Here is a 26,515-nt window from a genome sequence, read left to right on the forward strand (position 1 = left end):
ATGCTAACCTGGTTACAGAGCATCCTGCTGGCACACATCTGGCTGGGGCTGTGCAGTGCTGCTCAGAGCAGCTTAGCAACAGCTTGAGGAAAAATATGAAAGTGGGTGCTCCCACTGTCATTCAGATCCTTGTTTCTTTTCACATCAGCATGGATAATGGTGATTCTTCAGCTCCAAAACAGCCATTGGAATATTCCTGCCTCCTGCAGAACTGTCATCTACCAGATGCCACAGGACAACTACCCCTATTGATGGAGGCAGTACTGCTCACACAGAGAACTGCTGTATGTTCAAAAAAGGGGTGATCAACAATGCTGTACTTTACTTTACTGTCAGCAATGCCAACCTGTGTCAACCTGTACTTGCAGGATGATGCTCCAAGATGAAGAGTGAGGATCGATCTGGCAAATGGTGACAGTTTTAGTGTAACAGTGTCCAACCCATCAGCTAATGGAAAACATGTCTGTGATTTATCAATACTAGAATTTCAGCTGATAATGTGGATTTGAAACATTAATTATGAATATAATCCAATAAATAAATCCCTAGGCAATTTATCAGACGTGCTGTATATAAAAAAATCCTAAGGATTTTACACTTCTAGAATTTATGGAATTTTCTGTTTGGACATTTTATGGAATAGAGAATAACTTGATCTCAGGAACTACCACTTAAGTAAGTGCTTCTCTGCACCATGCATATAATTTTTGCTTGGTTCTTCTTACACTGTGTAGCTACCTGATTTTCATAATTTGTCTCTTCAGTACTGATTTTTAAAAAATATTTGTATTATACTGTGTGTCAAATATGAAATAGAATAAATCAGGTTCTAAGCTGTGTAGCTAATGTTACCGACACTTCATCCAACTTGCAACTCCTTTTAGAAACAATGAGAATAAATTAAAGCAAACAAACCTCAGCTTCTCCTCCCCCTCCAGAAAACCTGGCAAAACCTGCAGACACTGAAATTTGTGGTCGCCACAGGAAAGCACAAGTATCTTTCATGAGATCAAGCTGCACTTTCAACACTGACAAACAGCACTTGACCTTTCAGTTACATCAAAAGGAGAGCTCTACTAATACACGGTATTTCCTCTGTAGTAAGATTACATCCTGCCTTTCCAGCAAAAGAAACTCAGACAAACTTATTTTTCTCCTGTAACTTACAGTTTTAGCCTGGCAAGAAGAAATATAATAAAGACTATGCAACTTAGTGTTGTGTTCAGCTTCGAGCACTTGGTTATTTCCCTTGTGGAACACTGCTCAGATCAGTGATTGAGCCAGGGCACTTGTCTTCAGTGTCACACATGTGTCTCCCCTGGTTGCACTTCAGCCAGTTGAGGCTAATTCCTACTGATTTGGAAATGGTTATCAAGCCTTGTATGTGCAGCTGCATCACAAGGAAGCCAGGAGAAGTTACTAACACTTAAGCTTTTTGGTGAGAGAGATGATGCCCAGCTTTCATTCTTATCCCACAGGTAGCATTCATAATGCTTTTTGGGGGACAGGGTAGGATTTTGAGTGTGGCAAAGTTTTAAAATTGGATATTAATAACGTTCATAACAGAGCCAAGTAGATGGCTCTTTTATAAATTATTGCAGTGTATTAAAAAAAATATTACAGCCAGATATGCTTTTAAAATAAACCATCTGCCTTAAAGCAGAGTTCTTTTGATCCTTGCCTGTGAACAACCAGGCACCAATATGAGACAGGAAACTGTGGGAAAGGAAGGAGAGGTGTGAAATGTCTGGGAGTCATTAAGCAGTGCAGCAGAAATGTAGTTACCAGTTGCCAGGAATAGTAAATCCTGCTTACACAAGATTTTATTTTTTTCCCCTTTCCCTGATTCAGCTGGGTCTCAAGGATTTCCTGCTCTGTGAATCTGCATTCCCCAGTTCAGCAGCAGCAGTAAAATGGGATGCTCACAAGGTACCATCTTCCACTCCAGCCTCTTATGCTTCAGTATAAGTGCACTGTCCAGCACAGGAAGATGCCACTTCTATTCCTTTTTGTCCCTGTAGGCCATCCACAACCTGCTCCATCCCCAGGTCACCTGACCCCAGACATGGCATCCAGGACTTCCACCCTGGAACATCAAGCAATTAATTTTAGCTGTACCTTGACATCAAGACATACTTGGGAGTTAGGGGCAAATAACAAAAAAACCCCAAAATAAAAAAAAAAAAAAACAAACCAAACCAAACCAATAAAAAAAACCACAACCAAATAACAAAAAAACCACTCCCCCAAACTGAAAAAAAACACGTACTACAGTGCCAATGTGGGACTTTCTGTCACAAAGGCCCCTAGAATGCACAATTAAAAAGAATTTCACCAGGGTAGTAACCAGCCTGGAGAAAATATACCAGGGTTTGAATATGCCAGGGGGAAGCTGCAGCATGTGTCACATGTAATGGCACCAGCAAGGGAGGAGTGGTCCAGCCACCTCACCCTCTGCTGCTGCCCCACATTCCCAGATCAGGGGACATAAAGGATGTACTGCACTGGCTGTGTCAGCATGGACACACAAACTGGACAGTTCTGTGCTGGGGGAAGGTGGTTTTTTACTGTCTGCGAGAAACTGGTGGTACACAAAATGGGTGATGAGTGCAAGGCTGTAGTTCAGAAAGTGTGTGCTAGTGATAACAACTTGTACTGTAGGTTGGCTCCAGCATGTGGGACAGCAAGGAATCCTTTCCATCTAGGTGTGTTTTGTGCTCAGGACTTTTATTTCCATGTTTTGAGGCAGCTCTTTTGGCTGTATTATTTACATTTGTAATCGGAATGGCAGAAGCTCCAGAGTGATTTGCAACTTGGATATAAAGGCAAAGGTGGTGTTCAATTTCAGACTGCAGGAGGATGATAGTTTGTTAGAGTAGTGAAATACACTGTATTACAGAGAGTCTTTTGCTAGCTTACAGAATGAGAGCCTGAACAAGGATCAGGATTTATCAGTAAGGTGCAAGGCCAGAAATTAGGAAAGTTCACAGGGCGTGAAAGGATTTGCAATGGCTCTTGAAGCCAAGCAGCATCTCATCTTAATGTAATATATATGAATGCCTTCCTTCAAATGAAAGCCTTCCTTCACCACTGTTAGGAGACTAGATTTTATTTGGAATCAGAGGATTGTTAAAAATATTAAAGACTGTAACTGCGTAAGAAGTAGTGTAACACTTCCCTTTTCCCTCTTCCAATGTTGCTAAGTTTAACTACTCAGTCAGAAATATTCCATATGAAAATACTGCCTGAATCTGTACTTGTACTTCTGCCAAAATGCTGCAAATGGTTTCGAAAAACAAAATAGGAAAGGAGCTACATTTAGGGGGAATTAGGGCAAAAACATCTGCATCAGCCATAAAGAAATAAACTGAAATTTCACACGAAATTGAAATTCAAATATAGTGAGGAAGATGGTGAGAATAACTGGTTAGTAAATTCCGTGACATTCAGGCTGGTGCTATCAAGTTACAGCTGGTAGATGGAAAGAACACTTTGCTTTTGGACAACCATTTCCAGAACCAAGGTACTAGTAAGACAAAGCAACACCTAAAAAAATGTTTGCTAGATCAAAGTCTTGAAAATTCTAGACTTGGACAAAAGGCCAAAGTATAAACATTCCTACAATACTATTGCCCTTGCCAGGCAAAAAGCTTGTGAGACTAGGTGTTTAAAACCCAGCAGTCTTTTCAGGAATTGCAAAGCACAGTGTAATAGAAATGCCTCAGCACTGCTGTCAGCAGAATTTGAGACTTTAGTAACTCAGGCCTGAGGAGCATTTGTGAGCTCTCCTAGGTTTCTTCGATTACCTCAGCTGGTCTAGCACAGCAACCCCAGGAAAGTCTTCCGTATTTTAACAGCAAGGTATTTAAATCAGAGCCTCTGCATCCTCAATAGTTGCATGCCCCTGCCCACGGCAGGAGGTTTGGAAGTAGATGATTTTAAAAGTCACTTCTAACCCAGGCCATTTTATGATTCTGTGATATGGAAAGACAAAGCTGCACCTGGCAGGACTCATCCTGTGCTGGACAATTCTTCAGCGACCAGTTCAGCGCAGAAGTGCACCTGGATCTGCTGAGCTCATTACTTTTACAACTTTATTGCTCACATGTACTTCAAATTAGAAGACAAACTGAAAACCAGAAAATTCCAAGTAAACATGAGAAAACTTCCTGTGAGGGTGGTATGGGCTCACAACAGCAGTATACACTTGGGTATGTATTCACCAACCTCAATCATGCTGAGATTCTGTGACTCCCTATATCATGTTCCATTGAAAATTTATGGGATAATTTAAAAAGAAGGCTTTAGATGGCCTTTGCAGTAAGGAAATGTATTGTTGCAAAGAGCACCTGCAAAAATGAAGTCTTGGAATTCTCATCCTTATTAGATGTTTTAAAATTGATACACCTCAGCTCTTGCCTGAGTCATACTCTATCACAGAATTCTACCTTTGCAACATTAACTGTAAATGAAGACACCCACGGGACACACACAGTGTGTCTACATCCTGTGGCCCCCACTGGTCTGCTCCACTTAAATCATAACTTAACAATTCGCTTCACTGGGGCCTGACAACTGACACAGACCTTGAAATCTGTCTCTCCACTAGCATGTGGCTTAACACAGAGACACAGAAGTGCTTTTTAAAATACAGCTCTCAAGTTCTCATTTTGAATCTGAAGTACAATGTTTTCCAAGGTATTTTTGGGTGAAAACATGTGAAGAGCAAGTGAATGAAAACCAAATGTACAGAGATTTTTAAAACCTTGCCTTACGAACAGAATATAAATCTTATCATGCTAAAATTATACCCTCACATCCCAACTTAGTCGTACCCAAAGCAAGCTCTCTAGGGATCAGTTTACAGCCATGAAAGTAAGATGTCAGTGCTTATTATGAGTTGCTTTCATTTATTTGAAGAAGTTCAAAAAAGCGTGTGGAGCAAACTTGGCAAATATTAAGATCCCCAAATCCAAATGCTACAGCAAGTGAGAGTCACTGTCTTGTGTCAGTATGATGGCAATGGCACATGTTCCTCTGGGCATTACATCAGCAAATTAAACCATCTAAGATCAGGGCCTGGCTGCAGTTGCCCAAGCACAAGCAAGTGGGTAACGTGCATGCCAGAGCAGCTCATGTCAGGTGGGCACTTAGGAGTTTTGCTGGTTTGGCCAACGATCTGCAAAAGAATTGGTCAATTTCCAATACACTGTGAGCATCTCATGTGTAGTGAATCACACAGAGTGTAAATGCTATTTCAAACACTGACTTCTCTGCAGTCAGCAGCATGTCTGAATGAGACTGTAATTAGATTTTTTTTTTAATTTACAGACAGGCAATATTTTAACCCAGTATTTTTTCAGCTGAAGGCTGATACAACCATCATACACCAAATATCCAGCTTGTGTTTCTGTAATTCAATGAAGGACAACCTATTGGGCTGTTCCCATTCTCTTTCATACACTGAAAAAATGAAGAAATTCCACAGCAGCACTGAGAAAGATTATGAGAATTGTAAGTTACAAACTATTTAAGGCTTTCTCAACTTTACACTAAAATAATAACATCTACACAAAATATTCAGATACAATGTTATATGTTTCTTTATTTTTTTTTAAATCCAAATCGTAAAGGTCCCTTTTTGAACAAAACAAGAACAAAAAAATCAACACAATTCAGAGGGCTTATCTCATTTACCATATTCGTCCCCACTCTTCACTTACAACACAAGCAGCAACTTATAATATCAGTGCTCATATAGTGCACTTATATGAATTTTGATTTGTGTATTAAGCATTAAATACAATGTATTTTCCGTGAGCATAGCCCGAAGAGTACACAACATTACATTTGCAAAGCATATGTTAAAAAAAAGACAATAAATGTATATCCAAGACAGTCAAACTCAAATATTTTGACTTGGCAAATTCTATAACGAGTAACAGCAATTTTAAACTGCGTACGAAGCAGAACAGTGCCAACATGCCTCCAGTCTGTGAGCTATGGTAAAATATCAAGCACACATATAAAGGAGAGAAGCCAAAGAAACCCACCACAGAGCTAACCTGAGGCACACCCAACTGCAACTGAACAAACGCAGCCCACTTTCCCACTCTGTAATGCAAAGAGCCCAGCAACAATAAAAAGCACTTCTACGCTACAGAAAGTGAAACAGCAACTTCTTCCAAATTTGTCTCTGCATTTTTAAACAACTTCTTCAAAAAATTTAAAGATGAACATCTAATTATACCAAGCAAATGTACAAACCATAAAGTCAGAGAAGCTCCAGAAGATTGCCACTTTCAACCTTGCATAGTGAGAGCTGGCATTGATATTGCTACCATAGCTTCAGCAGAAGATACGGAAAAGAAAAATCATTACCTCTAAGGGATGCACATACGTAACAATTTCTTCACAAAATTCAGTTAAACATCGTTTTAATAAAAGGGAAAACAGCTCTAAAAAGGGAAAGATAGTGTTCACAAGCTTAGAAAAAAATACAAAACCAGAACATTCCATAATAAAAAAATGAAAACAATAAACATTCCATCATGACAGCACCTATTTTATCACTAAATAAGCCCCATACATGCAACAAACTACAACTATTGTATAAGGCCGTCAAATTAAAGGTTTACTTCTCATATAAACAAAGTGTAAAAATAGCAACAAGTTGCAATCTCCAAATTTAATGCTATGCGGGGATTCTGTCTCCCCAGTTTCATTTGGTAGCAATTTCAATATGTGTTTGATATAAAGGTCATTCATCTAAGAACCGTGGTACAAATACATTGTGCCTAGGACAGTATTGTCATATCTCTGTTCGACCTTGACAGAATTGGAATGCTCAACAACACTACTGAGTTCGGGGATGCTTTCAGCAGTATCCCCAAAACCATGATAGTGTCCATAGTGCAATGTATCTCCAGGGTCTTCCACCCACGAGGGCCTGTTAGAAACACAGCTACTCGGGCTTCCGTTCAGGTGGAGAGATCCACACATATCAGTGGAATTACTCATGGCTTTTTCCGGTTCCTCGGTGCCGTTACTGGCATGAATTCGATGCCTACTGGGAGAAGTGACTCCAGGAATTACTCCGTTAGGTGTTAATGCTAAGCACTCCTCACGCCTGGCATCCATCCCACTGAGCTGTTGTGCGGCGGTGAAATCCAAATGTCCATTGATGGCACATCCATTTGTCAGTGCATTCAATATGGAGCTACTGTTATTCATATCTGCATTAAGAAATACACCTGTCACCAACAATTAAGATCAAATCGAAATACATCAAAATGTCTCCACTATACTTCACTTATTTAAAAAATGTTTCCATACACAGCTTTGAAAATAAATCTATCCTTTCTTTAGAACAATGTAGGAAGTTCCAAGTAATGAGAGCTGACCAGTAAGTTTGTAGCACAGATTCTTATGTTGAAAATGCAACTATCTATCTACATTTGTTTCGAAAATATGCCTATATCAATCTTTGCAAAGACAATGTGAACTTCTCAGATTTTTTTTTTTTTTTCATTTAATTGTATGAAATAAGTGCAGCAGGTAACATTCTGGACAGTGTTTTCAAGGGTGGAATAAAAAGCATCTTTCCACCTTAACTGTAATGCCCTCTTGAGATGGAAGATTATTTACATACAAGAACTGAGTATCTGTGAGAGGGTGAAGAGTTGTTTTTTTAATTTTTCAGTTGTAATTTAACGGTGGCTTTTTAATTTTTTCTTAGTTGTAACTCTCACAGTAAAGTATGCACTGAAGTAACTAAAATAAAGGTTATATTGGGGTGCTAATATAAAATGTTTCCAAGTTCCTTTATTCAGAAAGTGCTTCAGTATACCTAGCAGCTTGCTAGATAACATACTGGGCAGGTTTGCATTTAATGCTATGTTTATAATGGCATGTGTACAATCCACGTGCAAAATGCCATACAATAGCAACAGCAGAGTGCACAGAAGACTAAAAAATAATAGTAGTAGGAAACAAAATTCTAAAAAATTGCATGCAAAAATCACTGACAACTGTTTTGAAACATTTTCCCCTTTGAAGTTAGCAATTAGTACAACAGGTTTTGTTTCCATGAACAGATTTCATCAGTTTTTCTGAAATGCATGTTTTTGCAGTGGTACTCAAAAGTACTAGCACAAAAAATGCATGATATATTCTGCCTTAAAAATATAATTCATGTCTATATTGGTAAAGATGAGCAAGGCAAACATAGCAACTACAGAGCTATGTGGTGACATTTGAAGATTTTTACATTCTGTGATTATCCCTGGATAGATGCACATATGTTTATGTCTCCACGAACGCATAAACCCATGTGCAAAACAGGATTGCATTTACTGCGTGTATGCAAATTGATTCAGTTAATTCAGTCTGTTGGCAGCTTCCCACATTTGCGAAACACTGGACTCCCATTTAAGTGACACATAATGAGTACCACTGTCTGACAAGGAAGAATCTGGAGTTTTCGTTCTCTATCAGTCTTTAGCATGGCTATTATTTGAAATATGAATTACAACACTGATACGTCACAGACACTGATAGGTAACACAAGAAATGTGTTCCATTTGTAACTCCCAGATGTACTAACTGGAGTCTCCTGTTTAGTCCCTACATCAGTTAATAACCACATCAGCCGAACTCACTAATCATGAATTCTTATTAAAAGTGGAAAAAAAAAACCCCACAAACCCATCAAGACATCAAAGTTAGTATTTCAGTGATGAAAACGCACAGAAGAAGTTTCATATAGTGTTTATTAACTGAAAAGTGCAGAATTTTAACTGTTTAAAAATAAACCATTATAGGCTGGTTTTGCCAAATCAAATTTAATAAAACTGGCACTTCTATTAGTTAATATGCAAAAGTAGGTAATGAATAGTTCTAGTGATAATTATAGAACATTATTATTGGTTAAAAATGAGCACCTATAGTAATAGAGTAATAACAGTATATTTATGAATGAAAATAATTTTTCCATAAATAAGAACACTTAGTAATTATCACTGGAAAATATCATAGTCTACTTTTAAAGTATTGATTATATATATGTATATATATTCCTAATATATTAAAATATCTATTAATTATCATTCCTTTTGTTGAATCAGACCTGTGGTATAAAGCACAAACAAATTTATGGCAGAAAAAATTGATAAATAGGAAATTAATTTCTGAATGTAATAATGCACTATTGTAGTAACTCCATGTCTTAACCTACAAAGTGCAAAAAAAGCTGACCCAAGACAGTTTAATTAAACTCTATACACATCCTGGGGTTACCAAAAGCATCTTGATTAAGCAGCTGTTAAAAAACTTAGAGCATTAATATTGACTAATCCTAGTAACATTTTGACTGTTCCATGATGATTGGTACAAAACACAAAATCTGTTTTCCAAGGTACGTTAGTTCCAAATAGTGGATTAAAACTGTGTTGTCCAGTCCTCTATTTACATAAAAAAGCCCCGTAAGAGGATCCTGCACGTATGTCATTGTGTCTGAACAAATTCTGAACACAGGGTGGATATCTAGACTATTCTCTATAGTATTTGTTGCACTATTTTGAATATAGTTTTGTCACAACATGTTATTTTCAAAGCTAGATATGTTTCCCTATCAAGTCTTATTATCTACTCAATCAAATTAAAATGAATAATTTAACTTATTTCTGAATTTCCTTTAACCCAAAATTATAGCAACTAGAAGCAAGGCACAACGTCATACAAGCCTCAGGTTAAAAGTGAAACAGCCATTGTGGACTCCTGTTTACCTGAATGACTAATAAAGAAATGATTAATAAACCTTCTCTTTCACCATTACAATACATTGCGTGAAACAGCTAATTTTCGATACTTACTAAACCCCCAATATAATGGGTGTTACAGCAATACAATAGTTTTCAAGACTCCAGACAACAATGTGCAAAAATAAAGGACTAGGTTTTATACTTAAATTAAAAATAAAATGCATATTGATTCTTGCAACGACAAGGAGTTTGCATTGCAGAAACAGTGTATATTTCAATTTCTTTTGGTCCAACAGAAGTACTCTCCTGTTGTTTGGTGTCTTCAACCATTTGAATGTTGTTGTAGTTAACAGGAAACTGTCCACTCCCACCTGATACAACAGCAAACTCTCTGTCAACGTGCATGTTGTCAGCATCATCCTCAACTCGTCCATTCAGCATTGGTATTAAGCCATCAAAGCTGTAAGCTGACAAAAAGAGAGCTGTATTTAGTCATTAGTGCCCACTTGAAAACCCAGCCAACAAAAAGATGAGTACTTGGATTGATTAAATCAACACAAAGCAAAACAGAGAATTACCAGGGTACCTATTAGACCTGGTAATAGGTCTATGTATCAACGTTACTAGTCTAATGTACAAACAGGGAGAACAAAGAGAAATTTAAGTTACTAATATTTAGGCTTTACAGCTGATGACAAAGGAATTTACAGCAAAATTCCTTTGCCTACTGTCAGTCTAGACTGCTCCCTTTTTCACTCCCAAGGTCCCAGTAACCCACCCTTATCCAAACCAGACTGCTCCAGGGAATCCTTTCATAAGCAAGATGGGCTTGACTTCACTATTCTTGTATCTATCACCCAGAGCACTGTTCCAGCAGGCCCTGCCCTGCTCTCACACTAACATTAACACACTTCTCTACACAGACTGCACACACTCATGTTATAAATGACTGCTTTGACAGACTGCAATTCAGCTTCCATTACCTTGAGCACAACCAAAATTTTCATAAAAGTACTCATTTTTAAAGAACCTCAACCAATAGCTGAAGTGTTCCAGGGCCAAAGAGATCATTGAGGGCTTAAATTACATCAGGGCCCTTGGATCAGCAGGCTTCACCTACCCTAAACCAGGACAGGGAAGATTTTTTTTAGCTACCTAGAGGTATATGAAAGTGCAGTTTCATGCTGGCCAGCTCCAGAGTGTAATTCCAAGAATGTCCTCCATCACACCTCACACAGAACACCCAGCACAGAGCACAAGTCAACCTGCTGAGGGCTGGGCTAGAGGGGCCAGGATTAGGACTGACACAAACACAGCCATGTGACCAGCTGGCCCAGTGTGCATCATAATCATCATCATCACCTTTGAACCTGTGCACCACCCTCTGCTGACCTACCCAGGAAGCAGAATGAAATTTCTGAAATTCATTTCAGAAAGATAGACATAAAATCCAGTTTATGTTTTTAAGTCAAAATTAAAAACTATCTGGCATATATTCTGAAAGCGGCCACCAATTTACTTCTGTTAATTACACTTGATTAGTTTCTACCACAGTGTATCATGTATGAGTATAGCCTAATTTTGAAGCTTAAAGGCTTTTTTTAATACTATGCACTTGTTAGCAGATACACCTGCATGCATATAAAAAATTACAAGTAATGCCCATCCATTACCCAGTTTGGTTATTCTAGGGCAATTTAGCATTCAACTCTAGCACTTAAAAGTTATTGTAAGGGACCTATGTTGCCACAAGTAGTTTTTTCAAAGCAGTGATTTTTCTGATTTGGGGTATGGCCATCAAAACCTCACTCTTCCCTGCAAATACAGGTTGTCTTCACTTTTGGAACATCTGGAATCTCCTATGCAAATAGTCTTTAAAGGACAACATACCAGTGTGGTTCCAGTAATGGTTTAAAATTAACACAAAATTGGGCTTGTTCTGTAAAAAGGCCAGCTAAGCACAAAGATGTACTGATAACTCCTTATTACTCAGCTCTGTTGTTTACCAAAATGCCTCAGGAACAGTGACTCACTCTCAGCGCAACAGGCTTTTTACATCGATGCAATAGTTATTACTGATGCTGATGTCTTTGAGGGCAAGCACATCAGATTAGAAACTGCAGCTTCCACAGCTGGGATGTGTCTCTTAGTTACTCCAAAAACCTTCAAGCAAAAGCAGCAAAGCTTTTGCATTTTTTTTTGAAGGTCTTAAAAAGTCATATTGGTAACAACTGCAAAAATGACCTACTTTGATTGCTTTTCTAACATTTCTGTAATTACTTAGGAGAACACGTTCATTTCAAGCATTGTCTGTTTCTTTGCTCAATATAACTTATGTACTGGACCAACTACATACAGCGAAAGGTAATGCAGATGTTACTGCTTCATGGCAAAAGAGAGAACATGTAGCTAGCCCAGTGCCACTGCCGCAGCTTGTGGGGAAATGCTGCCTATGGACTAGCTTGGAGCATATTCTGAAACTGAAAGAAACAGCTGCTTAGGAACATTCAGATGGAGCAGCTCTTCAAAATGCAAGATAAATTAGTCTGACTTCAAGCAGTGCCTCCTGGTAGTGTATCAATGGACTGAAAACTCTTTCTGTAGCTGTTATGGGCACTTGTATACTGGGCTAGTTTTTTTATTTTATGGAGAAACTTAGGAAATACTTATTCCTGAAATCTTGTATTTAATTGCACAGGAACCCTTATTCATAATGAAATTTATCCTTTAGACCAGACACATGAAGCAACATATCCAGTTTATGACTGGCAACAGATTACCCAGTTAAGGTGTCTGATCCTGGTATAGGTGGTGTCCGGATAGTAAGCACTGAACAAATACTAGTGTCAATATTGATGTATGTCAACCATGCCGTATTTAGAAACATGGTTTAGGTCTCAGTTCCCCCCTTGCTACCTGGAATTAAGCACTGTTGGAGCCCCTTCTATCTGGTTTACTCAAAGTCACAGATGTTAGAACATCAACTTTAACTGAACAAAGAGTCTTCAGTGAAAACCTATGAAGTCCCTTTCCTGACACTAAAGAAAAGCATCTTTCAGCATTATCAGGAAAAAGGAGGTTTGAGTGCAGAATTACTCCCCGGTTTTAGTAAGAATTTAGCGGGACGACCAATAGAAGGGATGAAGACAATTCTCCTTAATCATGTTACTCAAGGTGCTTCTAAGATATAAAAAAAAGATTTCTACATAGAACTACCAAAAAGCATCTTTACATTGTACTATTCTATCATTGATGGCAAAGAAGCTGTATCCTAAATGCACAAGGCTGGACAGGAAACCTTTAAGGTTCACTCTAGTCTTAAGCCTTTCTGTCAGATAGCAGTTCCCCTTGGAAAACAATCCTGGAAATTTAAGGTATGTTAACTTACAGACATAATCCCTCTTGATTTAAGATATCATTTTGCATTCAAGTTCTTCCATCCACCTTACCTAGCAGTTTCTGAACTGTGAATTAATCCCTGAATGGAAAATTACCATTAGAACATCCGGGCATCTCTGTGAATCAATGGAACATTATTGGGCTCTCCTGAAGCTGAAGAAACTGAGGAAGTAGAAGCTAATTTCAGCTCCTACTCCTCTACATAATTATTCTTGGCATCATGCAGCTTTAACACTCTCTGGAAATAGAAATTTCTGAATATGCCAAGATGATGATAGGGAGAACTCGGATTTTGCAGCATGTAGTAATTGTATTAATCTGCTTCATGTATTAATATGTAATTTAGATATGTGAGCGAATTTGTCAATAATACTCAACATCCACTCCAAAAGGCTTTAAAATGTTTATTTTCCTTTCTCAGCAACAGTATCAACCCATCCCTTTTACCTCTGGGGTCTCACCTTCTGTTCTAGCCTTCTTTACTCCAGCAGACTCCGTATCTTCAAAGGATCTCTTTCGACTTGTCCCACCACTGAATGGATTGGGACCTGCATTCTGATGAACCCCATTTAAGGTGCCATTGCTATAGAAACGATTCAGGTGACAGTTCTGGAGGTTCAAGAGAAACTGGGCACATTCTTGGAAGCCCTGGGTATGTGCAAGGTCTGCTGCTGTCAGGCCACTGGCATTTCTCAAGCTGTACAATACAAAGAAACTGGATTACACTCATTCATCAGGTTAGCTGGCTGCTGCTGCTGCCCTTACTGACTATCTATCTGCTGGTGATGAGAGAAAACATACACTTAGCAAATTTTCCATTAAGAAATTAGTTATCAATCTTAGTTTTATAACTAACTTAACTTTTTGCACATATATCTCACTTCCAAGCAAAATTTGGGAGACAATACACTTTAAAATAAATCAATATACTATGTGCCTTAAACCATCTTCCTATTTAAACTCTTCAAAATGCTTTATTCTAAAATAGTCTGAAGTAGCTGATCTTTACATAAACTTCAGACAAATTGAAGGGTTGAATTTTACCATCTTCTGCAGTTTATTCTGCAATCTATTGCTTTAACTCAAGCAAAAGATCAAATACTCAAAACAAACTTAACATGACTTGGCAATTGTCCATGGCATTCTAGTTTCTAAAGTAACAACAACATCACTATTCTTCCTAACAACAAAATATATACATATATAGCAAAAGATAGATAGACAAAGATGCTATACTTAGTTATGCTTTGCTTATACTTTTGTTTCTGGTTTGTTTCTCATTTCAAAGTGTGTGACATCATAAGTACTGGGACTTGCTTAGTTAATTTCAACCAAGACTTTTCTGTGTGCAAGAGAATGGCACTGGATTTTGCATATTCTAATGCATCAAGGTTAGGAATGAAATCGAGGGGACATGTGGAGATGTAGAGGTTTAATTTGAAAAAGTGCTGTATCACATGCATTTCCACATCCAGGATGTCTTGTGCTTCAAAATTTAGGCTAACTTCCTAAGAGCATAAAAGTGGAGACAAGAGAGTCAGAAATGACAAAACTAGATGGTGAAGCAAAAGATGCTAGTATTTTTCCAGACAGATGTAACGAGTCAGAAAAATGGAACTTTTGTTTCTTAGCTTCAATCGTTTAAACAAGTCTATTACTAAAAAAATCCAGAAACAGACATGCTAACAGAGTAAGAATTCAGAAGATTAATAGACCTGATTCTGTTGAAATTCATATGAAGTAGAAAACAATTCAATCCAGCTCACAAGAAATCCAAGAACAAAGCCCAGATTTGCTCCCTAGCTCATTGTAAATTGCTTGCTGTAAGAATGAGACTAAAAACTTTTAGAAACTATTACAGCAAGACTAGTTTCATAAATGGGCAAACCAAAATACTACAGAATCACAAAACCCATAACCCAAACCAGAATTAATTTTATTCCACACTGCACGAAGTCACTATTTACTTGGACTACTAGTGAAAATCCACAGAATAGCAGTCAAGAGTGGTCTAGAAAATAAGACTTTAGAAGACTGAAAAACCTAGTTAGCCAAAAGAAATTAAACTTCGAGGTGGTGGTATTACTTTTAAATACTTAACAGGAGAGCTTCACAGTGAATAATCTGTTCTCTGCATCCACTGCAGGCAGTATATAAATGGAATTAACACGAACAAAGGATAATTAAAGTTAGCATTAGGATAAAGTTTCAGAGTATAAAGGTTGCTGAATCTTGAGAGGGATCTCTTCCCCTCATTTTAAGAGCGGCCTATGATTTCAGAAATTCTACAGTCAATCCTTTCCCCTGCTCAACTAGATGACCTGTTGAAGTTGCTGCTAAGCAACATTTGATTCTCCTTTAAAGTTCTGACTTACTTGTGCAGCATAAGAATGTAGAACAATGAAACTACAGGTTAGGAAATAAATTTTAAGAGATCTGTTCTGGTCAAAAATAAAAGCTCAATTCTCCAATACCTTTTTTAAATTTGAGAGCCCCAAAAGAACAGTAAAAGAAATCTAAGCAAACGCAAAATAAAGTTAGGCAAAGATAAAAATGACAAAACCAGTATGATATTGAATGGCCACCTAATTTAATAGAAGTTCAAGGATGGAAGTTCAGTAATTACTTAGCAAATACTACTGAGCACTAACTCTGCTTTGAAAAATGGACTGCAAGAGATGACAGTTAAGTCAGCATTTTCCAAAGGAATGTCAATATAAGACACCAGAGGCATTTGGAGATGTATAAACTAAGATCCAAGTGTGTAAAGCTACACGACCGAACTCTGGGAAAGAAAAATTATACTTCCTAGAGACAAAATAAAAGCTAGCTTGCCAAATTTTAAAATGCAATGATCTTTGATATTCAAAGATCTGTCCCATTCCTACTTCTTCCTGAACAAATTACTCTTAACAGGTAGACAAGGATGTGCTTTTCTACGGAAATATTCTGGAAGCATTGCACAAGTTTTCAAGGGACTCAAGCCTATTGGATATAACATTCTTGCTTCTGAGAGTTTAGAAACACCTCTCTTAAAGATGTGAATCTGAATTTAGCCTATCAAGTCAGTAATGACAAAAAAAGAAGAAAAAGTTCAATGAAAGAAAAGGAAATTATAGGTTCTAGATGACTCCAGAAACTGTTTGGATGAATGTTATGGGAGATAACATAATTGTTAATTTCTCTCTGCTCATTTACAGTTGGAACATTAATTTGAGTATCTTTTCCATATCCAGTTGCCAATGTCCATGATTTTAATCAAAGTTTGATTATTCTTGGACTTTCATATACTTTCAAATTTCTGTTAAACTGGCTTGCATTCCAGTATTAACAGGAAAGAGAAAAGCAAAAGCTGACAAACTTTGCGGAAACTTGTCACTTTCTCAAAAATAGGCTGGAAAGAAAAAAATACCTACTTCTTCAACTGATTTTTCTAGCTCAAGGAGGAAAAAATCTGTCAATGGGAACACAAAAGGCAGCAAGAGGTAGCTGTGCTGTATTAGCCTATCATAACAAAATGCAAGTAATAAAAAAAAAAAAAGGCTAATGTAAATAGGAACAAAATAGGAAAGAAAATGCTCTTAATATCAGTTTTACCACACTGGAATAGTTTTACGTATTTTCAAAGTTATTTAGAAATGTAGTCATTACTGTAAGGATTCTGAGTCTGTAACAGAAAAACAGTGTAATAGAGTCCTTCCAGAAGCCCTGGAGTACTTGAATGAATTAAAAAGCTAGGATATCTAATAGACCATTCTTTAAAAGTGTTAATCTGGATTTGGAGTGGCACCACCCTGTTACAGCTGTAATTACAAGGGACTGGGAACACATCTAATAATAAACCTGCAGTGTCTGCTCTACCTCAGATGTTGTCCATGTCTGACAATGAAGTGGCTGCCTCAGCTTACCTCGGGAGCTAAGAATTTAAATGTCATTACTGTCGACAGACTAGATTATATGGATGAAAATAGAAATGGTTCACTGTCCCAACCACACAGAAGAATTAAGAGGAGTTGAATCTCTTATGTGCAATCCCTGTGTCAGGCTTCACTTATGAACAGCAATTATATGTAAACTAACACTAATATCAAGTGAAAAGCAGGAGGAATAGTATGTGATTCATTTGGCTAAAAAGTGTAGCAAGAATGCATGGCTAAAAGATGAAAGAAAACTGAACAAAAAGAAAACTCAAGAGATAATTGCTATATTCAAGTAAATTTTCAGCTATTTCAGTTATTAGGTGTCCCTTGAAAGGTACATAATTTATCATAGCTGCTGACATAAAGAAAAAGGATTGGTAAAGGACATTAGAACCAAAAGTAACTTCAAGACCTGGGCTGTGAAAGAAAAACACTGGAAAAAAGAGTAAACCAGTGGTGAACATGGACAGAACTACCACAATGTTACGTGTCTTGAAAAAATTCTTTTCTACCAATCCTCCACTTTTTTAGTAAGTTAAAAATCCCTTTGGTACCAGCTTTGATCTTTTGTCCTAAACACCTTGAAATAGTGGAAGCCCCAAAGAAGCTTAGAACACACTGGTATTAAATCTTCAGGCAAACTGTCCTTTTGTTACTTCTAATCATGCAGCAAGTATGACAGCTCTATTTCTACAACTGCACTACTCAGAAGTAAAAGTACAGAAATTTCTAGCAGGTTTTACATTTTGTTTCATAGGTGTTTCTTTTGTTGTTTTCTAAAAAACTTTTTGTTTCCTAACAAAGATACTAAACTTAAGGACAAACTTCGTTTTTTTTTCCACGCTTTGTATCTAAGCTAGGCTTCTAACTGAAATAGACAAAAAGCAAGTTACAAACATTGCATTTTTCAAATTAATTGCTTATGAAGAAGGCAGCAGCAAGGAAGGTGGGGAAGGATGGAATGAAGACATAAATAAGAAAATCAGAAGTCATGAAAAGTTACGTGAGTTTTATGTTTCATCAGCCTTTATTAAACAGTATTCATTGATTTGGTGCAGAATTTTCTGAAGTCTGGGCTAGTAACTACTGTCAAATCAGACAGCGGTGCTCCAAAACCTTAATTCCTTCTCTCTTCAGTTAAAAAAATGTCAAAAACTAAAGACAATTCTTAAGGTCAGTCCAGCAACAGGAACAGGGGGAAAACCTGAAGAAAGGGCACTGAAAACAAAAGCTCTGAAAATATCATTCCTTTTTTGGCACCTGCTCCAGACAGCAACATACATGAAGGCATGAACTGACAAGAGAAAAATTCCTTATTTAACATTGCCCAGGGCTAAATGCAGTCATCCAAAAATCAATTCACTCCATGTTTAGGAAACACATACCTTGCATCCTCTCCAAGGCAATTCAAGTGTTTGAAAAATGACTGAGTCCTATTCAGGTTCTTTCACTTGGCAGCATTTTTTTGCTACAGAGTTTATTCACTGTTCCCATGTAATTCTTATTACCAGAAAAGAATTAAAATCATGAAGTATGGTATTATTTACCCTCAGCCTTCTTGTAGGCTAAAATCCCGGAGCTGGGAATAAAACCATCTTGTTTTCCTCTAAGTACAAAAGCATAAGACGCTAACTGCAACGTGACAGAAGAAAGCCAAGTGTAAGGAAGGATATATTTTCATATTATAAAGTTATTCTAAATCGAAAAAAATCCGTGAGAAAAGCTGGTGAAAGTCTGAATATGGATGAGTAGGTGATCTTGAAGTTTCTTGACATATGCCACTTGCATTGTTCTGTAGTTTTATAAATAAACTCAAAATGCACACTTGATATATTGAGGTAACGCTCTGACTTTTGCATATACATTTATTCACAGACCTACAGTGCTTAAAACAACATTCGTATAACATGTTTTTCTTCTTCCATCAAGTGATGTCCATGGGCAGTCTTCAAAACTGACTAATCTTGGCATGAAGAGGACTTTTTTTTAGTATCCATTTTTCCCCCTCTGGTTGACATCATCTGAACTCGCATTCTAAATGCCTAGTTCATTTGAGAGTCCTGGTACCAAATTAAAGTGGCTATAAAGAGGACACTGATGAAGCATAAGTTTAGGAATTTCCTTCTTCTGAAATGCTTTCTCAAAAATGTTGGCTGTGAGTGTAATTTGACTGTTGCTCAAAACCAAGAGACAAGTGTGTTATCTGGCCAAACTGGACTGGTATACAGAAACACAAAGTTAGCCTTCAGTTTAGCTTTATTTAGGAGGAAATTTTTAATATTCAATCTAATTTAAGAAGTTTATTTAAGGAACAAAAAAATTTGAGGCAAACTTCTAAAAAATATTCAAGACACTTCCACTATGGCTAAGTCAAAGTAAGAAAAACCAACAAGAAAACAACTCAAGATTTAGAATTGTTTAAATATGAACTTTGTGCAAGGAAGATTTACTTCAGTGTAACTTACAATATTTACTCTTCAAAAGATCTGTAGAAAGAAAACAAAGACTTGTGCTTCTCATGTTGAATTATAAACGCTCTTGAATTTACTTTAAAAAATTGCTTGTAAGTTGCTTTAGTTGTTAATTTTTCATACACATTGATGGGAAAAAAGCAAGTAGATTTCTACGTGTTTTTAACATAGAAATATCTTTGAAATACACTATCTTCAACTTATAATGTCACATACCTTGAAAAACAAAACAAACGTCTGCTACAAAAAGTCAACAATCTTTTTGAAAATCATATATGTAAAAAAAAGTCTCCTAAATGTTTAATTCAAAATAGTGATTACAGCACCTCCAGCTTACTGTGTTTTTGTTAATGCCATGCGACAATCTAAGAAAATAAACCACAGTTTTTGTATATCAATGTAAAATATCTGTTAAAAATTACTGATCTCAACTTATCTATTGTTAGTTTACAAATAAAAATGTAGATAATTGTAAATTAGGGTAAGCAAAGCATGCAAATCTATAGATTCTATATCTGAATTCCTAGATTAGCATTAAAACCAATCACCGCAACAAATACCTCAACAGTATGCCTTGTGTGCAGAAAGGAAGCGATACTGAACATTCAATGCCACAACTGTAAGGTTTTCGGAGAAGCACCTGTGGCAGTTTCAGCAGTTTCTATATGGAATGCTCCCCCTTTCTAGGATTACTTGAAAAAATCAAGTCAATTCGAATTACGTAGCTGTAAAACATTGACATGTGTAGTTTTTACAGTTTCAGAATCTTCTGTTTGATTTAAACGGGCAATGGTGCATAAACAGGAAACTTATATCATAAGGGATCACATATTTGCAGGCAACATTAAGATTAAAAGAACATTAACATACATAAAGTGCTGTAGCACATTATTCAATATGTAAGCCATTATCATGTGACCACCTTAACAACAAGATACTAAGCCTTTTATGCCTTTAAAAGCATTATAACTTTCATCCTGAAACCAATTTGTCAGTTCTTCACTGAAATTTATATAGAATGGATTAAAGTTACCGGTCAACTCATGGCTTCAATTACTTTAAATTTAGTAGGCTGTATCTCAAAAGAATTAGTAGCTATTCCTATACAAAAATTAGCAGATACAAGGATTAAAACAAAACAAAAGAAGAAAGAGAAAAAAAAGATCATAACACTAAAACGCCCACAGTGAGAAAAATCGTTTCCTATATAAACAGTAGTATACTAGTCTAGAATTTCTAAAGCAAAATTATTTTAAAATACTCAACTTTAAGTGTTTTAACCCTTTGGTGTCCAAATTCAGAAGTTATGAAATTGTTTCAAACTTTTTATTTCCGAAATAACAAGAGAAAAATATTCTTAACTAAACAGATGTGTGTTACTGCTGGGGACAGCTATAAAAAGTCATGCTAGAATTACATATGGGGCATCTACAAAAGCACAAGTTGGTGCCAAGTTTTTATTTCACAACAAAGCATCTGGCAGCTGAAATTATTTTACACTTTTAAAACCAGTTGTAGAGCTCCTGTGAACATCATCCAAAATCATAGCAAAAGGAATATACTGGACAGAAGGACCTTGCTTTGTGAAGCCACTTTTTCCACATAAAAATCCATGTTCACTATGAATTATGCAGCTGTAATTAGCTCCTGGATACTTCAACTCTTGACTGAGCAAACATTGGCAGAAGAAAGAATTCATTAACTATGGCAGGCAATGTTGCAATTACTACAAACATCACCATCAGGTGGTGATTTTTTGCTCTATCTGTATTCCCATTTATATGCTCTACTGAAGACTTCAAACAGTGCACTTTATTTTCAGCACCTTCTGTAAAAAATATTCGCATTTCCAAGTAAACTTCTCCCTGAACACTACAGGCCTGACTTGGCCTAGTACCATCAACCAAATTTTAAAGTTCTTATTTCATGATGTAAGAAGTGATTCCTAAAAACAATTCACAAAGGGAAGATATGAAAGACCATGGTAACTCTTGAAACAACAGTCGGATTGCAATACAGCGTAACAGAAAAGACCTTTCCTATTAAAATAAAAGTATTTCCTAGATTGCTAGCAAAATTAAATCCCAAGCATCTTTAAAGTACTGCAGCCGCTTTAAATACAAAGAGAATGTGAGAGTTACTTAGCCAACCTTATGACAATGAGAACTATCATTGCTGTTGCTTTCATGTTTCTAGAAACAGAACAAGAATTGCAAATAAAGTTGCTAACAACGAAGAAAGTGTAATGGAAAACTATTGATGATGGGCTCAGTGCAAATATGACTTGAAAAGATAAAGCAACCTTGCAACACAGATTTCTGCCAAGATGACTCTTGTAGCAAATAAAATGACATTATTTCTCCTCAACATAGCAACTGAAACCCAAAGATAGCTTAGAATTAGAAAAATGAAGGAAGCAATCTTCTCTCAAATGTACCAAACTTGGAAGAAAGTTCAAGCTGTTCAGTACAAAAAGCATGGACAGTTGAAAGTTTGGGAATAAAACTGAAGAGGTAAATTAATTTCAAGGTGGTTTTTTGCCAGAAGCAGGGAAAAAAAATCAAGAATGAAAGGACTAGAGGTATTAGATGGTTTTATTATTTTCCCATAATAGGCATGGAGAGGGACACTATCGAACTACACAATTTTTTTTTTTAGTGTCAAAAAAAACTTGATATGCTTACTTAAGCAGACATATCTTTTGGATTAAGGAACTGCTGAAGTGCACAAAACTAGTTTGAATGAGCCTCATGAAAGTTTTTCCAACTTAGATTTTTTCCCTTTATAAGAAAATTTATCTATCATATGATAGATGCACAACTGCTTCCTGGAGTTTTTGTCCAGATGCTACTAGGTACTAGTTGACTGATGAACAACTTTACTGAAAAGCACAAACTAGATCAGCAAACAAAGCCCAAATCAACACAGCAGGGTAAAGTAAACACTGCAATAAACAATCCTCTCATCACGTACCTAGTCAAAAAGTACTGCTAGATCAGGCACAGTACCCCTACAGATCACCACCACCACCATCTGGACTAACCATCAGAACTAATCAGACTATTATATTTAGAATATAATTGTTTCTTTCTCTGGCCAAACTCCACTTTGTAACACTTTGGTTTCCCCCACTTGACTTAACTGCACCCAGGTCTCTGTTGCCAGAATTGCAACAGAATAGCTTATCTTGCAGGGGAAAAAAATTTCCATCTGAAGGGAAACTGCACACATTAGTGTGAACATTAACACAGTATCTTAGTTAAGTGAAGGCAGATCAACAAAGAAACCCAAAAGTTCCTGTCAGAAATCTGAACTATCCGCATATGAAAGTCTCGGTAACACTTCCACATTATTTACTCAGCTCTTTTGGACTGAAGAAAAGCCAAGACCCCAGTGCTATAAGGCTTCTCACTAGCGAATAAGCTACCCTATCAAGCTCACATATAATTCTTGTGAACTTCCTCTTTATGTTCCAGAAAGGTCGTATGTATCATTGCTTTAATGATGGATTTTACTTTATTCATAAAAAGCACAACCTCTCATTCTGTGGTATTTTCCAACTGATATCAGTAATCACTGTTGTTATTCCACCCCCAGTAAGAATAATCTGCATTCAAACTGAACATGAATTCAGTGGTAAGAGTTTGCCTCAGCTTCCTGCAATTACTTGGAACAGCTGTAACTGTGAAAATGACCCTTCTCAACACTGGTTTATTCTAAGAGTGAGCCTCTCTCGTTTTTTATCACTTACCCATGCATACACATTCTGCTTTGGTATTTCCAAATCTTTTCTTGAGACTAAGTCCAAATTACTGCCTTACTTCATGATCAAAAACTCCTACAAACCACCTCAAGTACTTCTACAACCATAGCAACCAAAGAGGAAACCAAACATGGAAGAAATTACCAAGCTTGCAAGCTTTTTTGAAGGAGAAATAGTGTTTCATCACTGAAATGAACACGCTTCTTTGAATTTGCCTTTCCATAAGTGTTTATATAAAATGGGAAAGGCAAAATAAATTCCAGCACATGTATCCTCTACACTGAAAAATGGTCACTACAAGAATACTTACAGTGATGGCCCTTAAAATTAAACAAGAACTTCCGCATTTTCTTCCTTAACTATACAGTACTGTCTAATAATGCAACAGCAATTAATCCAGCAGTTTAACTGCTATCTGGAAGCAATCAGGTTTACAAAGAGGATGTGTATGAAGTGGTCTGAGTTTGAAAAGTAACAAATAGATTATACAAGCATTAATACACTAATTAACAGATAAGAACCTCTCTGTTGAAAAAGCACCTAAATCCAAACGATCAGTAAGAACCTGAAGCATTACTCTCAAGATGAGGTTAATTTATTGACTGTAGGAAAGTAGGATGTTGGTTCTTCTACAGTGAATCTATGTACTAGAACAGCTTCTGAAGTAAAAAGATGACATAGTCATGGCACTTCACAAGTATGTTAACACCAGAAATGGACTGCAGCTCAATATTAGAAGTTTGGTAGTTAAATGAGCTGCACAAGAAAAACAAGCACACATTAAAAACCTGCAAGTGTCTCCTCAGATTTTTAAGAAATCAAGAAGATATCCAGAAAGTAAGACAGGAGATCTTTGAACCCTGAGACCTATCAAGAGAACAGGCCATGTAAGCTTCCCGTCCAGACTGAAAAGCAACTGAGGGTTCACATCACAAAGGAACGCCCCATTTCTGCGTTGCCATGAAAGCAACACATCACCACTCTTCTGCCTCTTCACTAAAGGTGACTGATTTTCATAAAGTCAAGAAATCTCAAAAGTACAAATGAGAAGAATAAAAGCTGAGATATCACAAGAGTGGTCACTTGAAAAAGAAACATATTACAAGAATTTCACAAAGGGCTAATCCAGCAGCACTAAAATAATCACAATGGACAGATTTCTGTTATGGAGAATGGAAAGCAGTTGTAAAGAAAAAAGAAATTAATGTTGCCTTTTTAGACAACACAGTGCAGTTTGCGACACATTTGAATTTGAAAAGAAGGAATAAAATGAAGTCCCTGTCAAGGAATGAGAATAAAGGTTTTGCCGAAAAACTTAGTATCAGCAATAAGACACTTCTGGCATTGAATTTACACACTCAGATGAATGCCAGACAACTTTAATGAGAAAGTGGCTGAAGTGTCTGCCTAAACCAGATCAACATCACAGTATGAATCTGTCATCTGGTAGGAACACGTGTAATGGTATATTTATCCCAGCATGTCAGTCCTTCTACTCAAACCTCAAGACCAGAGTATAAGAAACCACAAAGGAGTGTATCTCTTTGGGGGATCTCATAACATTCCATCATGGTATACAACTCAATTTTACCCAAAACTTAAAGATTTCTGGCAGGCAAATAAAAAGCTTTTCTATGACACTACTGAAATACCAATAAAACTCTTAAGCAAGCAAGTACTTGTGTTCAATTGGATGGGTGCATACCAAGGCACACCCGATTCCACAAGGTACACCTCTCTTTATCCCAGGATAATACAGTGTTTGAAACCTCCCTCTTAGCTCTAAATCAAGACACTAAGGAATACACAACTGCTTAAATGACAGTTGCAGAATCATTTTTATTCAGAAATAAGTGGACACAATGCGCAAGTGCACCATGTGCAAATGAACATGAAACAAAGAGGTTCAAGTCAGGATAATCAACACTTGCATCTGCCTCTTTTTTTTTTTTTTTTTGTTTCAACAGTGTCCTGTGTTTATAGCTAAATTTCGTATTTTTATATATGCTGTGATACAATCTATATAACTACATTAATACACAGCATTTACATAGTAGTGCAAAAGAGCAAAACAAAACATGGCACCAAGAAGGCTTTTTCTCCATGAAGAGCTGTGGACACTTGTCTGTCACCATGATAAATAATATACAATTAACCATACATAAATTGCATAAATATGCTTTTTAGTGAAAATCCAGCAGTTATTATGGATACTTTAAAAGGTACTATCCACATTAAAAAGTCAGTTACACAGCAAACCTTTTCACTCATATGAGGACATTGTGACCACCTGCTTCCCCCTCTTCAAGGGTCCATGAATACCATAGTTAGTGGAGCAACCATTTTTATGGCTGTAGGACATACTGTGCACAGAATATGCTTCAGCTAAAATGAAAAGGTAAATACCACAAAAAAATCAAAATATTTTCACTAGGGTACAATTATTATTTTTTAATATTATTAAAAATTTACACAGGAATAGAGACCCAAATTCTCTCTCATCAATTAGGAAAACAATGCAACAGCTTAATGAAATTTAGAGACTGCAACATACTGTCTTTCTCTGTAAAAGCAATACACTAACAAGCCTGAAATAAAGTAAAGTAGAACAATTCAAGTGAGGCTATTTTATTAAAACTAAAATTCTTACTTTTATCCTTAACTTGACTATTATCAATATTCTTTGGCTTCCAATATAACCAAAGGAGGGAATAAAGTAGAAACATGGAAACACTGATAACAAGATTACACTAGTCCAAGTTACTTCATTTTGACAGCAGTATCTCAATAATCACTCATTAACAAAAAATACATTTCTTTCGATATTACATTACTGGCTACTAGTGTTTGTGCAATAATGAAATCTTAGCATCCCTGTTTTACTTGCTATAAAAAACTAGGGATGATGCCATTCTGGACATATATTAAAAATATAATGTAAAGTAGTGTATTTGACTATTTGCAGTCACATTCCATGCTAGATAGACTTCAATACTTTTAACTGTATGAAGAAACAAAGAAAAAACTGGATTAGAAGATCTAATCCCAGTAAAAATGAAAAGCACTAATTCATCATCAGTATAGATCAGCGATTCAGTTCTAGTTAGTGCTTAGTTCCGTATTTCATAAAATTCTTGCCTTGGTCTTATACAGTCAATTAGCATTTAATGTATACAAATTAGAACTAAATATATGGCTAAA

At 36.6% G+C, this 26,515-nt stretch overlaps 1 protein-coding gene across 2 annotated transcripts in view; it reads right to left on the reverse strand.

Annotated features, from left to right (window-relative positions):
* Window positions 1–5,579: 5,579 nt before the first annotated feature.
* ANKRD10 (ankyrin repeat domain 10) overlaps window positions 5,580–26,515 on the reverse strand; it is a 36,986-nt gene continuing 16,050 nt past the window's right edge. Inside the window, exons 4-6 of one of the 2 annotated variants that reach the window (XM_085053007.1) lie at window positions 13,622–13,857; window positions 10,133–10,228; window positions 5,580–7,253 (exon numbers count right to left, since the gene is read on the reverse strand). In XM_085053007.1, the coding sequence (XP_084909133.1) occupies window positions 6,769–7,253; window positions 10,133–10,228; window positions 13,622–13,857 (817 nt within the window). In that variant the 3' untranslated portion in view covers window positions 5,580–6,768. The remainder of the gene's footprint in view (window positions 7,254–10,132; window positions 10,229–13,621; window positions 13,858–26,515) is intronic. The other variant, XM_085053014.1, reaches the window with a different exon arrangement.

The sequence above is a fragment of the Lichenostomus cassidix genome, chromosome 1, assembly GCF_008360975.1.
Source record: "Lichenostomus cassidix isolate B80296 chromosome 1, HeHo_3.0, whole genome shotgun sequence".
In the NCBI taxonomy this organism is placed as follows: Eukaryota; Metazoa; Chordata; class Aves; order Passeriformes; family Meliphagidae; genus Lichenostomus; species Lichenostomus cassidix.